Here is a 14499-nt window from a genome sequence, read left to right on the forward strand (position 1 = left end):
CCAGTACCTTCTCTCCTCCCCCTTTCCCTCTCCCTTCCTTTTGTGCGCATTGACTTGTCCTCAGTAGCAGCAGTAGCAAGGGGGTGTTTCTGAAGAATACTTGTAATAGTAGTTGGGGGATTTGATATTGTATTTTGGGTGGGCATTAGATTTTCTTTCAGACAATCTTTTGCCAGCTTGCCCTGCAGATCCTTATTTGGGCACCCCACTGCAGCATCTTCATCCTTTTGAGGACCACCTTAAAATGACAGAAAGGTCAAGGGAGTGGAATAGTGTTGCCATCTACTGGGGGCTATAGACAGATCCAGGAGGTGGAATTGGTTGCTGGGGTTCAGGCATGTAGATTAATGTTGTCGTGATCAGGATAGGCAAGGCAGGAATGATAAGATAAATTTGAGCATCGGGCATTGTGCAAGGCTTTGTCTTGTAGTGAAACTTAGGGTATTAGTAAACGGCAATCTGTTTTATGTTGCTGAATGGAAGATAGGTAGCTAGCCATTATTTAATGAAGGAGGAGGTCCCAGGGTGTTGCTTCTGGACCATTGCTGTTGAAGGTCTCTTCAGCTGGGTATATTCATCAGCATTAGGGAAAGGGGGAGGTGCTGTATCTGTGCTTTTATCATCTAAACTTAGGTCCAGGTTGTCTCCCACCCCAACACTAGCTCTACTAGATAGTAGGTAAGACGCTATGTGCAGTGCCCTTCAGCTCCTGATTCAAGGTAATGTAATGTAATAGGGCTCCATTTTGGGTCCATTTGGAAGCTGAGGTTGGTGCTCAATGGTGTGGCACCCTTACAGTGCAGGATGTCGTGCGGTGAGTGCATTACAGCAGTGCTTCAAGGCTTGCCTTGGCTCCCAGTTAGGAGCGTTGGGTTTGACCTATAATGTCCTCAGTGGTTTGGGACAGGGTTATTTCAGAGACTGCCTCTCTCCCTGTTGCCCTACTTTCAGAGCCACAGCAAGTGAAGGCTCTCAAGCTGTGGTTTCCTTGCTCTAGATGAGAAGGAGCTGTTGGCAAGTGAAAAGCCCCTCTACTCTGGAATGTTTTCCCTGCTTAGGTCCACAGAGGCTGGATATGTTAGCTATGTGGACACGTTACAAAGCTCATCTGTTGTCTCGGGCTTTTGATTTAGGGGCGGGGGGAAGGGTCAACGGCAGTGACATGGGGTTATGATTTGTGTTGATCTATTTTGGATGCAGAATTTTTAATTCTCAGTACACCTGGTTGGACAGCTTGTTTGTGTTGTAGGTATTTTGATTCCTCTTCTGCTCTGTACATTTAATTATTGTGCAGCACTTAGAGGTGTGAACAGTTGCTTAGCAAACTGAGGAAGAAGGCTGGCGGCAGGTCTGGGTAATTCCTAAGTACTTTTGTCCCAAGGGGTGATAGACAGTCCAGGGCATACAATTGAACTGCTTGTCCTTCTTCTCCAGGGTGGGAAGATCCCGGTGAGGTGGACAGCCCCCGAGGCCATCGCCTACCGCAAGTTCACCTCCGCTAGTGATGTCTGGAGTTACGGCATTGTCATGTGGGAAGTGATGTCCTTTGGAGAGAGGCCGTATTGGGACATGTCCAACCAAGATGTGAGTGTTCTGGGCACTATCTCTGTGTGTGTATCAGTCTCCAAGGGGAAGAACCAAGTGCTGCTATTCTACTCCCCACCCTGCCCAGCCTCTATCAGCAGGAATCACTGGAAAGAATGATGTAGGAATGCTGACAGAAGTCACCATAGGAATAAGATAGCCATATATCATGGAAAACCAAGAGTCTTTTGGTTTCCAGGGTCTCCTGGGTGGGTTCACACAGCTGTGTGTGTGTGTGTGTGTGTGTCTAAACTCCTTTGAAATTTGAGCTGGTCAGCAGTAACTCATTGTGATATCGAAGACTTCTGCTTCCACTGAGATTCCGGAGAGACACTAAGGGCACGAAGAGAACAGGCTGTTCCTTCCAGCACTGGAATGCTGCCCCGCTTCAGCCTCAGTGCCCTGACCCGACGGGTTGTGTGAGAAGGAAAGCAGGGGGTACAGGAGGCTGTGTGAAGAGAGAAAGAATGGGCAGAGGGGAAGCTCGGAGGTGCCGCCAAGCTCTGTCAGTGCCCTGCTATGGGATTTCATTATTGCAAATAAGGAAGTCAGGGCTGGGACAAGTGGCTCAAACACATTTATCATGGCTGCTAGCCAGCAACCAGCCTGCCCCAGTCCGTTCCTCACCAGTGAGTTTTAACAGTATCTGTCTCTTTGCAACAAGTGTACATTAAGCTTGAGAAAGGGGATGATGGGGAGAAAATATGGGTTATGGGAATGGAGCAAGGGCAGCAGAAGCTTCCTAACAGTGGGGGGTGGGCACCAGCGCCCAAACTTTGGCCCCACCCCTGGGCCGTCCCTTCCTCCCGAGGCCCCACCAACACATCCCCTCTTCTCCCTGAACCCTCGCTCTTGCACAGCTTCTTCCCCCCAAGACCCCTCTCTCCATTGTTCATCCTTACAGCTGTAAAAAGTGGTGGGGCCATGGCTCCGGGGTGAAGGAGGAGAAGGAGATAGAGAGTGGAGGTGTGGGGAGGCAGAATAGGGTGAGTGAAAGAGAGAGGGAACAGAAGGAGAGGTAAGAGGAAAAGAATGGGGCAAGAGGATGGGGTTAAGAGACAGGCAGAGGAGGCGAGTGGTTGAGGAGTTGGAGAGGGATGAGTGGCCACATTTTCACTGGCAGTACCACTGCCTCAGCTGCCAAAACCCTCCCCTACCAATCCTCCCCAATTTAGCCTTCCCTGTGTGTAGGAGCACTACCTGCCTGGGAGCAGGACCGGACACAGGCCTCAGTGCTTGGATTTCAGACCATGTGGATTTGGAACCGAGGCACATTTGGCACATCAACGTACTTGGCTTGCTGGTGCTGAGCCCCCCAGCTTGATACTATTCTACTCACCCTACCCCTCCCAGCCATTTCCATTTGAGGGCACCAGACGATGGGGAATAAGAGACTATTCTCCCTCCCACTGTATGGCAGCCAGACAACGGGGGTGAGGGGCTCATTTTTCATTCCCTCCTATATATTTGGAAAGAGAAAGACCTGGTTCCATCCCTCTCTGGGTCTTTTGGTGACACAAGGCCATGACAGGCCCTTAGTCCTGAGTATATGGGGGGGCTCACCTGGATGCACACACCACAAATATTGCTTTAGATTTGGCAGCAGTCCCTCTCCAGAAGTCACTGCAGAGAGTAGTGCAGAAGCTCTCGCTGTGAGGTGTTAGCTCACAGCTACTCCAGCCCCAGCCTCTCAACCTGTGCAGCAGTGGATGGTTTTCAAGATGAAAAAGGCTGATGAATGAAAGGTTTTAAGATAGGAAATTGGGAAGCAAAACCAGTAGGCTGATAATTGGACTTCAGGAAGCCGGAAGGCCTTTGAAAATGTTCAGAGGGTTTGTAACCCAGGGAGAGAGACTTGGTAGTTCAACTACTGTACTCCAGTTTGATCGGCAGAGATAATGAGAGTGGCAGCTCTCCACAGAGAGGGACTACAATACCCTTGACTCATCAGAGCTCAAATTAACCTCTGAGTGCCTTGGTTCCATCTGAGCCAGCAACACCACCTTGGCTCCTTTTGCCTGCAATCACTCCGCTTTCCCACATCCACATCATTAATGGGGAGAACACCGTAGCTTGTGGCAAGGATTCTGCCTCGGAGAGAAGAGAGGGCAGTGGTGGCGAAGTGATTACTCTCCTAGGTTCCCTTCGGTGCTTAGATGCTTGTATTTGTGCTAGTGCAGGCAGTTGTGTTCATTACTGTCACAGGTGCACCAATGTACTGCAGAGGCCATCTTTCCCTGAAAACCTTGCTTTTAGAACACATAGCTCTTTGCTCTGGTATTGGGTCAGATCATCACTCTTGTAAAGCCTCTGATGCATCACTGAAGTCAGTGGAGATACAGCCATTTACGCCAGCAGTGAATCTGACCCAGTGAATTTGGGAACTCTTGCCTTTAGTGTAAATCTTTTGGCCAGTGGAAAGGTTGATTTTTTCCAGGGTGCATGTTGCTTTGATGGAGGTTCGGGTTGGGTTTGATTTTTGAACTTTGATGACTGTTCTGAGATTTGTTCCTCTATTTATCTGTTGGTTTCATGCTCCTTCTCCCTGCAGGTAATCAATGCAATTGAGCAAGATTACCGTCTTCCCCCTCCTATGGACTGCCCAGCTGCACTGCACCAGCTCATGCTAGACTGCTGGCAGAAAGACCGCAACACCCGCCCTCGCTTCACCGAGATAGTCAACACCCTAGATAAAATGATCCGTAACCCGGCAAGCCTCAAAACTGTGGCTACCATCACCGCTGTGTGAGTCTTAAAGTGCCCTGATATTGTATGTGCAGTGGGAAGTTCTGGGAGAGTCAATGGTTAGGTTTTGCGAACTCATCGCTTAATGTTCCAAGCCTTGGATGTAGGGCAGGGGTGGGAAAACTATGGCCCATGGGCCAGATCCGGCCCCTCAGGGTTTTGGATCCAGCCCGTGGGATTGCCACCCCCGTGGTACCGTGGGCCCTGCTCCATTCCAGGAAGTGCCCGGCACCAATCCCTGCAGCCCCTGGGGGAGGGGGCGCAGAGGGCTCTGCACGCTGCACTTGCCTGTGGGTACCTCCCCCGAAGCTCCCATTGGCCAGGACCAAGGAACCGCCTGCCCTGGTCCCGCTGTGCACCGCTGCCACCCCGGAGCCGCTCCAGGTAAGCGGCACCGGGCCGGAGCCCACACCCTGAACCTCTCCTGCACCCACACCCCAACTCCCTGCCCTGAGCCCCTTGCCTGCACTCCAACCCCATGATGCACCCCACACCCTTACTGCACCCCAACCCCCTGCCCTGAGCCCCCTGCCTGCACCTTGTACCCCTCCTGCACCCCAACTCCCTGCCTTGAGCCCCCTGCCTACACCCCAACCCCCTGCCACACCCCACACCCCTCCTGCACCACAACCCCCTGCCCTGAGCCCCCTGCCACACCCTTTCTGCACCCCAACCCCCTGCCCTGAGCCCCCTGCCGCACCTCACACCCCTGCACCCCAACTCCCTGCCCTGAGCCCCCTGCCGCACCCTACACCCCTCCTCTGCTCCAACCCCTTGCCCTGAGTTCCTTCCTGCACACCACACCCCCTCCCACACCCCGCACTCCCTCCCACACCCCAACCCCCTGCCCCAGCCCTACATTCATGGCCCTGCGTGCAGTTTCCCCACCCAGATGTGGCCCTCAGGCCAAAAAGTTTGCCCACCCTTGATGTATGGTCATAGACCTAGTTGAGTTGTTACCAGGTAATCAATTATCCAATTAATTTTGCTTTTCTTTTTTGTTGATAAATCATTCATGACCCAATCAAGATTTGTACAAATGTATTCACTATAAATAGCCATCAGCCAAGTACCACGATGAGCAGTTGTTGTTGTTCATGGGTAGACTCTTTGTTATTGGTTATTCCTGGCATGTGATTGATGGTGAAAGTCACATGGTATTGTTTCTACCCTTTAATTGGATACTGAAACTTTTTAAACAGGAGAATAATGAAAGACAAATAATGAATAGTGCCCATGAACCAAATACCCATGCAAATAGTGGTGGTATACAAGGAATTCTCCAAACTTTCAGATATATAATGTCTGTGCATGAATGTAATCCTGAACAGTGAATAATAAAAGACATGAGCAAGATAGAATCAAATAGCCATGGTAGAATCAAATGGCTGTGCAGATGTTAGTGAACACTGAGTTTGCAGTATACAGGGGCAGTATGGATAGGATAGGATAGGATGATATAGTGACTCAGCATTCCCAGGTACACTTCTGCCTCCTTGCTGAAGAGGCTGTGTTCCATTACCTCATGAAGACAGACGTTTGTGCCGATGTGCCACAAATCTTCACAAATCCTGCCTCTGTCACAAGTTACCATCTCCGGGACCACTTTTAACTCCATATAAAGGCCTTGGCCTTCCAAACCATCTGCTAAGAACCTGTCCAGACCACACTTAGAAAGAGTTATGTTGTTAGCAGTCCATCCATCCTACACATGTACAATCCAATAGCCACAATAAGTAGGACACTATCTGCAGTGCCTTTCAGCTCAGATTCAAGGTCTCTCTGTCTTCCCGGGTATTTTGGGGTGGCGGCTAGGAGTGCATGATGGTATGGTGGAAGACTGAGAGTTCAGGAAATGTTGGAGGGATTTAAGATTTTTGGCAGCAATCCCAAATAGATGGATTTTATTTACATGTGGCGGTGGCGGGACTGGGATAGGTGTATTTTTAATAAGCACAAAATAATTGTACTTCTCAGTCACAGACTGGCAATGCTTAACTGATTATACACTAGGTAAAGTGCTGGCAACCCAGCATGACCCCATTTCTACCTACTAGCTGTCTGGTTTCACCCTTGTTTTTGATCTACAGCATCTGTTGGCTTGTGTTTCCAGTCCAGCTTGACCTAGGCTCCTTTCTGTTGTGTTTCAGGCCTTCTCAGCCACTGTTAGACCCCTCCATCCCAGATTTCACTGCCTTTACCTCAGTAGAAGATTGGTTAAGCGCCATTAAAATGAGCCAGTACAGAGACAACTTCCTGACTGCTGGCTTCACCTCCCTCCAGCTTGTTGCCCAGATGACCTCAGAGTAAGTGGCACATACAGTGTACTCACCTAAACTCTTACTCAGCTCCCACTGAAGTCATTGGAAAGACTTCCATTGACTTCTGTGGGAGGAAGATCTGACTCCTAAAGACTGACTTTCTCTTGAGATTGTCAGTGCTTCTTGGCTGAGACAAGATCAGAAGTAATATGAGAATTGCCTTTCTTGTGGTAGTTTACGATTTTCTCTTCCAGGAAAAAAACACACTAGGAAATGGAAAAAATAAATAACCTCAAATCAACCAACTTTTTTGAACTTCAGATAGGTTTGGTTTGAGTTTGGGGCAAATATTCAGTTTGGTTTTTGGTCTGTCTGATACATGATTGCTTATGAGCCTGCAAATACAGGTCCATTATTTTAGATTTAGAGACGGGACACCTTTTATTTTGTTTTTCTCTCCTATCTCATCAGTAACACTAAAGAACAAAATGAGGTGTCTCTGGGACAAATACCATGAAACATATTAAAGAGTGTAAAATTAAGACATCTAAACTGAACTACCTATCGTTTTTTTACAGAGATCTCCTGAGAATAGGGGTGACTTTGGCCGGACACCAGAAGAAGATTCTGAACAGTGTCCAGTCTATGAGAGTACAGATGAGTCAGTCTCCAACCTCGATGGCATGACGTCTCTCATTTTATGGGGATGGGAAACAGAGGGGAAGCAATGAAGGGTCAGAGGTGGGACGGGAGGAACAGACTGACAAAGCAGTGAAAAATGTGGAAGGGTTGAATTATCGTCTGAGAACTGTAGCAGCTGCAGACAAAGAACACATGGGACTCGTTTCTAACCGGCAGCTTCCGTTTCTTGCTAACAGAAGCACACTTACCAATGCCAGGGGAAACAGCATATAAATAAATATAAATATGTACAAATCATATATTTAAAAGACAATGAAGACAAACCAATGTGTGTTGGGAAAAAAATAGACTCCAATCCCACCACCAGTGAGCAGTAGTCAAAACTGATAAGAAACAAGGGGCCAGTGGGGTGGGGAGAGGTGCAAGAATTGAGTTCCCAACCCAGAAAAACCATCTTCACAACAACATTCCTTTTCTTTTCTTCTTTTGCTCCCCTCCCTGACCCTCTCTTCCACACCCCATTCCCTTTCTACTCATGATCTATGTGGAAGTGTCTTCAAAAGTCTCCACAGCTACCTACTGTAATATCAAGATGTTGTTCTGTCAAGTACCAAAGGACTTCACTGACCACTGCATGGGGGATCCAAATAAATCCAGTTAATGTCTTCATATTGAAGAAGAGATGTACCTTCAATAGAAAACCTTGTTTTTCTTTTGCTTGCATTTTTTTGCAAAAAGGAAAAAAAAACATAATGGAAAAAGAAAAAGGTGTTCCCATGTGCGTGCACGCACATTTGTATGTGTACTTTGTCAACTTACTGTGGATTCACTGCTTCTCCATAACAGAGAAAACAAACCAACCCAAGTGGAATGGACGGTACATTCATAACCTCCAGTGGAACTGGGGGTGTGGGGGAAGGGACCAGTGACTGGCTTTGCTTTCTGTCTGGATCAATTGCACCTGGAATGTTTAATGAGAAATAAGAAAAAAATAAAGCAAGCCCAACTCTCAATGTTTTGCAAACTTGGAGGAAGAATCAAAGGAACAGTCAGGTTGGATACTGCACGGGTTTCATATGGGATTATTATGAGATGCACAGTGTTTGTTACGGGATTGTTGACTGCAGAGGCAACAAGAAAAGAAGACGGAGAGAGACACTCTGGAAAATAGACTGGTTAGTCCTCTAGCATCTCTGTGATCTGCAAAAGATGGCTATGGAGAACTTTTTTTTTTCCATCGTGTGGACCTAAGGATTTTGCTATTAAGTTACTGACTTAGGTTTCATGGCTTCAGAGGTAGGTCCATATGTTTTGCGTGCCTCTGTGTCCATCCATCCTTCCCTATTGTATCTCTTTGCTCACTTCACTGAGGCATCTTCCATTGAATGTTTTCCAGTGTTTGATCTGTTGTTCATCTGTCAGTCTCTTTGCTAATTTGATCTGTCTAGTTAAAATTACTAGAAGTATGTCAGTGTTTACATAAAACGTTGCAAGAGTGGACAGTCTAGCCTCTCTCTGGAATATGTGAAGAGTTTATAAAAAGAATGAACTCTTAGTAAGGACTTTACTTAGCTCATTCTGTGTGAGTTATCATGCTCCATCACCACATTCTTACAGAAATCACAGTTGTCAACAAAGTGTATTCATGGCATAGGGAATAGATTTCATGGCCCGCTCTTCCAAACACAGAGGTCTGATCAGTTGGCTGAAGGAGCCTGCCTCGCTTCCGACCAGAATTAGCTGAGTTGCTACCAAGCCTGGCATATGAGTGCCTAAGATTCATCTCCTTAAGGAATTTCAGTGGCTCAGTATCTCACATCTATGATTTGGTGGCTCACTAGCTCGCATCCATCATTGTGACCATGCAGAGATGTGATGGTCTGGGGAAAAAACAGAAACTTTTGGAAAAAACAGATTTTTTCCCCATTTTTTTCTGAGACCCAGTATGGAAAAATTAACAATTTGGGGAAGCATTTAAAAGAAACTGTTATATGAAATATTTTCTCTCAGAATGAATAGTGAAAGAAGGAAAAACTTGAGCTGTGCTAGCATTTCCAAGAATACATTAGTAACTGTTTAAGTTATACTGGTTCATAGGATGGCTAGGTTTGTCTACAATTACAGCACTTACTGTATATATAATGATAGTGCACTGTTAAAGAGTATAGTAACTCCGCCACCAGAAAGTTTGATATATAGCTGAATTTACTGTTGGTCCTTAATATTCTGCTCTGTTAATTACATTATAGGGACATTCATTTTCCAAGCTTTTTCTCTAGAAACGTGAGTTTCTTCTGTTCCTGCATGATAATGTCAGGTCAGGTCTATATATGTACTATGTCTGAGCCCAAAGGATATAACCTCCCATTATGTTTATAATAGTATTAATGTTTTCTATTTTCAACAATAGGCAAAAAATACACCTAAGTACCTTAGCGTGCAGTTGCAGCTCCCTAATACTAGGTGTATTCGTCATTATTCTCTGAATCAAAGCTAAAGAATTTATACTTAGTTCATAAATATACCAACAGTTCTTTTTATGTGCTAACTAAATTATACACATTACATTTCTCATTCTTAAAGAAGCAAATAAAGTTTCATTTTGATAAGCACATAACTACTGCAGATATTTCAATTTTCCACAAATTTCTGTTTTGTTTTTTTTTTTCTGGAGGAAAAAAAGCAGAAACAGCTGTGTTTGCTCTCTACCTTCAAAATGTCTGGAAATTGTACAGCTCTACTCTCTTCCACATACTGCATAGATGCACTTATACAGCCGAACACCACTGGAGCTGATCTTCAGTTTGGGTGTAATATTGGAGGTGGAGTAAAGGTAGTTCTATCGCTGGACAAATATTCTAAGCAAAAGTCATTCTGCCTGGTGGCCTGTACCTCTCCTCTGTGCTCTTTCATGGGCACCAGATGTCTTCTTTCTCCATGTTGCAGTTTCAGATGGGCCATCTCCTGTGACCACTGCACCCCCAATCCTGGAAAGATTTTCTATGGGGCATGAGGTTGGCTGCCCAGCATCCTGAAACAGTGAGACAAGTACATTCCTGTTCACACCAGCACGCTGGGTGATGGGATCTAGAGACACTTCCGAAGTATTTGCACTATCATTAGGACACCTGGCCTTCTGGTTTGTCCCTTTCCTCCAGAGCTGAATGCATGAGTAGTGGGAGTTATCTTTAGTTACTACCCTATTCTTGCAAGATGGGACTTAGCTTCCAATAGCTAAGAACACCTCTTCCTGGATTGGGAGGGCTGTGGCTGCTCAGAGTTGTGAGATGGGAGAGCTGACATCTATCACTTCCTAAAGAGTTGTGGAGAGGGGAGAACAGGATACCCAACGTGCAAGGGCAAAGACAAAGGAATTATAGGCCTCCAAGCAGATTTCAGTGGAAAGTGGACCCTGGCACCTGGATATTCTTTACATCGGCAGTTTTCGCTTTAGTTAGGAAAGTGTCACAAAGCTCAAATGAAGAATAGATACTAACAAATGCAAAAATTATCTTGTTTCAACTTGTAGAGTTTCCCCCAGAGAAACAGGCAAAGAAAAACTCCCCTTGTCTGACAGCAGAAGGGACTGTTCCAAGGCCTGTCTGATAGACAAGCATTAATACCGTTTGGAATATTCACCACCAAAATCTGTATTCAAGCATGTTGTCACACCAAATACAACATGCATATGAAACATGCATTCTGCATACTAATACACTGTGTCACTACATTTCTATTCACAATTGGTAAGGGATCCTTTGTGTTTTTATTATTTCTCTTTTATTAGAAGCAAACTAAAGGTATAAAGCAGCATGACAGTGAAACTGACTAAATAAAAAAACCTACATTTATGACTACCTTGCTGCTGCTTATTATGCAGGGTGGGAATGCTCCTGATAGGAAGTTGTCCCTCTAGCCTTGCTTTGCCTAGTTTCTATGGTTTATATGTAGTGCAGGAACAGAACTGAGTTACAACCCTTCTTAATGTGAAATCAATGGGTCCAATTCTGCCCATTGAAGTCCATGGGCTCTGTACCCATCTGGCTGAGAATAAAATTGACCCTTCTGCTTCCAAAGTAATTTAGTTGTTCTAGGATGCCATGCTGTTTAACTCTACCTGATTATTTCCTGTGACAAATTACCTTTGTTCCCTTCCCCACCTCTCATATTCGTTGTCACTGCAGGCAAAACCTGTGTTACTGGTCTTGACCACTTACTGAGCACTGGCAGTGTGCTAAAAACTATAAAAACATAAAGGAGAACAAGGATCAAGCTCTTCCAAAATATCTCCTAACTGAGACTCCTAAATTCACCTACATAAATGTAAGAGATTTTCCAAAGTGCTGCGCACCTAGCGGCTTGCACTGGTACCATAGATTCACAGATGTAAAGATTGGTTAGCCATGTATCTTTCCCAGGGTCCATTAACCATCATCCTATTGTTTAATTTAACTCTCTGGCCTAGTGGCTAGAGCTCTGTATTGGGACTCAGGAGACATGGGTGCTATTCCGGCTCTGCCACTGGCCTGCTGGGTGACCTTGGACATGTCACTTCTCCCCTCCATGCCTCAGTTTCCCCATCTGAACAATGGGGATAATGACACTGACCTACTTTGTAAAGCACTTTGAGATAGACTAATGAAAAGTGCTAGATATGATGATTTAGAGTTTTATTCTCTCCTTTTTGCCATGGAACAGACCCTGGTCCCCCTCTGTCTCTTCCAACTTGCGTAGACCAGGGAGTAGACATGGGCAATGTTCCTGATTTCCACAACAGGAAAGTGTTAAATTGCAGATGGAAGTGTGGGAAATAAGCATATCTGGTCACAAGGAGCTTCTGTCCTGCCATTTGAGGAGAGTGGGATATTTCCTCTGAGAACAATGCTATATTTATATAGCTTTGTATAAGATCAGCTAATAGAAGCACCCATCTGAAGCTCTGGATGCCCTTTTCCAAGGCTGAGAATTTACAGTACTGAGAGAATCACAGGAAACTGTTTAAACCCACTGCAACTTCCTCCACAATCCTGATCAGACCTGCTTCCAAAACTACATACCATGATACCATGCCAGTAATTAATCCCATCCAGTTCTCCCCCATCCTCTCCCCAGAAGCCTGAGAAGAAAGGCAAGCTTTGTGATGTGTCCAGAAAGTGAACAAACCCCAGCAGGTCCAAGGCAGGAAGCATGTCCCAGTTGAGGGGATCTTTCAGAGAATGCCTTCCTCTCTTCCATATGGAGGGAGCTGCTGCTTGAGCTCATCTGCTGACGTCAGCTGTTGTGCAACAGCATCATGAAAGAGGCAACCAGCTTCCAAACCACTTAGGCCTCTAAAGGGCAAAACCAACAACCTAAACTCCATCCAGCAGCCCATGGTGCACCTGCTATGTGCTCCCAACTAAAAGCTCCACTTCATACAAGTGCTGTCACATTCTGGATGAATTTTATCTTCTGAGTGGCCTCAAGGTACACCCCCCACCCAGGACAGCACATTGCAGTATTTGAATCTTGAGGTGAAAGAGGTATGGATCAACACAGCAAGGGCCACATCTGAACAAAAAGTGTCCACTCACCTTGCAAGGACAAATAGTAAACCTGCTCCTAGTCACAGCTGCTACTAGAGTATCCAGAAGTAACCTTGAGTCTAACGAGACCTCTAAGTCACAAATGTGATTGCGAAGTAATGGCTGCATGCCACCAATTATTGATGCTGATATAATTCTTGCCAATTCTTCTGGATGCTGCCCCCAACCCAACTAATATTATCTCTGTCTTTTTCTGGACTGACCCTCAGTCATCAAGCCCTCATCCAAATCCCAATCTCCTGCAAAGACTGGGTCATCATTTCACTGCACCAAAAGCATCAGCTATAATGGAGATATAGATCTGGGTATAATCTGAATACTGCAGATGCTGTAGGCCAGGACTTCTTCTTAACCCTCCTGCTGGCCTCATACACACAGTGGACAGTGGTGGGGACAGAGCAGGGCCTAGCTATACTCAGTATGAGAGACAGTTAGGGTGGATAAACAGCTGCTCATAATTATCTTCAAGGTTCTTCTGTGTTAAAAAGTGCAAAACTGCTACAAAATGATTCTTCTCCTGCTAAGAACCTTCATCCAGTCAACAACCTCTCATGAGCAGTGTACAAAAAGCCACTGAGAGGTGTAATAAAATTCACATGGACACATTGTCTTCATCGTTATTCAGGAGGAGATCATCCACCAACAAAAGTGATGCAGTTTCTCTCCTACACTGAGGTCTAAACCCAGAACAACCAGGGTCAAAGAGATCTGAAGACTGCAGATATTCACGACCACCTTCTCCATAATTTTTCCCTGAAATACTGGAGATTTGGTACTGGTTTACAGGTGGTCCAGTGGTCATTAGCAAGATGATAACTTAAGTAAAGGCCTCCTTGGGAACACCTGGGATCCTACCCTCAGCATTGACCGTTGCGACTGTGTCATCACCAGTCTTTACCAGCCAGCAGGGACATGGCTCTGATACACAGGCAGTGGCCCGAAGTGCCCCCACCATTTCCAGAACTTGAGCAACACTGGCTAAACCTCAAACGGAAGTCTCAGGACATTGACCTAAACTGACAGATGCTGCAAATGCTGTCTGAATTCCAGCCATTTGTATTGTAGTGGAACAAGCAAACTCCTCACAAAAGCGAAAAACTGGACTACATTTCTAAGAGGAGTCAGCTGGGATTAATCAGGCTATCCACCACCTGAAGCAGTTCTGCTGACTTTGCAGATGCTATGGGGGACTCAACGACACCTCTCCATGTCAGAGCATAAGTATTTTAAAATTTTCAGATTGGGACTTCTACCAGCAGCTCTCTAAGCATCTCCCTCTTGGTTAGTCTGTTGCAAGTCATCTTTAAGACTTGGTGGCCTGTGAGGGTAAAGTTATATCAGCAACCAGGGATAAAATATCCTTCTAATAGTCCCATCCCATCAACAGAGTGATAAATGGTTGCCCAGAACCTGTTTCTCTAGGTTTTCTTGGGCAGGCTTTGGTCCCTCATCTTAGTGGGAGAGAAACACCAAAGCAGGAGTCTTCCCAGACCTAAATAATGTCAGTGCGTTCCATGGCAAGTGACTCAAAATGTTGCATTTATGCATATTTAAAAGCTGCTTTCTAGAAATGAATGATTAGGGGATTTATGGTAAAATGCGTGGGGCTGACTGAAATTTTTCCTTCAAAACATTTGTTTATACAGTTGGAAATTTTCATGAAAAATGTTAGTGGTGATAGA

General features: G+C 45.7%; 1 protein-coding gene across 2 annotated transcripts in view; it reads left to right on the plus strand.

Moving 5' to 3' along the window:
• The window catches only part of EPHB1 (EPH receptor B1), a 365030-nt gene that overhangs the window by 330689 nt on the left and 19842 nt on the right, over window positions 1-14499 (plus strand). For both annotated transcript variants that reach the window (XM_054040375.1, XM_054040377.1), the window contains exons 13-16: window positions 1435-1584; window positions 4136-4329; window positions 6480-6635; window positions 7169-8528. In XM_054040375.1, coding sequence (XP_053896350.1) covers window positions 1435-1584; window positions 4136-4329; window positions 6480-6635; window positions 7169-7277 — 609 coding nt within the window. In that variant the 3' untranslated portion in view covers window positions 7278-8528. The remainder of the gene's footprint in view (window positions 1-1434; window positions 1585-4135; window positions 4330-6479; window positions 6636-7168; window positions 8529-14499) is intronic.

The sequence above is a fragment of the Malaclemys terrapin genome, chromosome 9, assembly GCF_027887155.1.
Source record: "Malaclemys terrapin pileata isolate rMalTer1 chromosome 9, rMalTer1.hap1, whole genome shotgun sequence".
NCBI classification, from domain to species: Eukaryota; Metazoa; Chordata; order Testudines; family Emydidae; genus Malaclemys; species Malaclemys terrapin.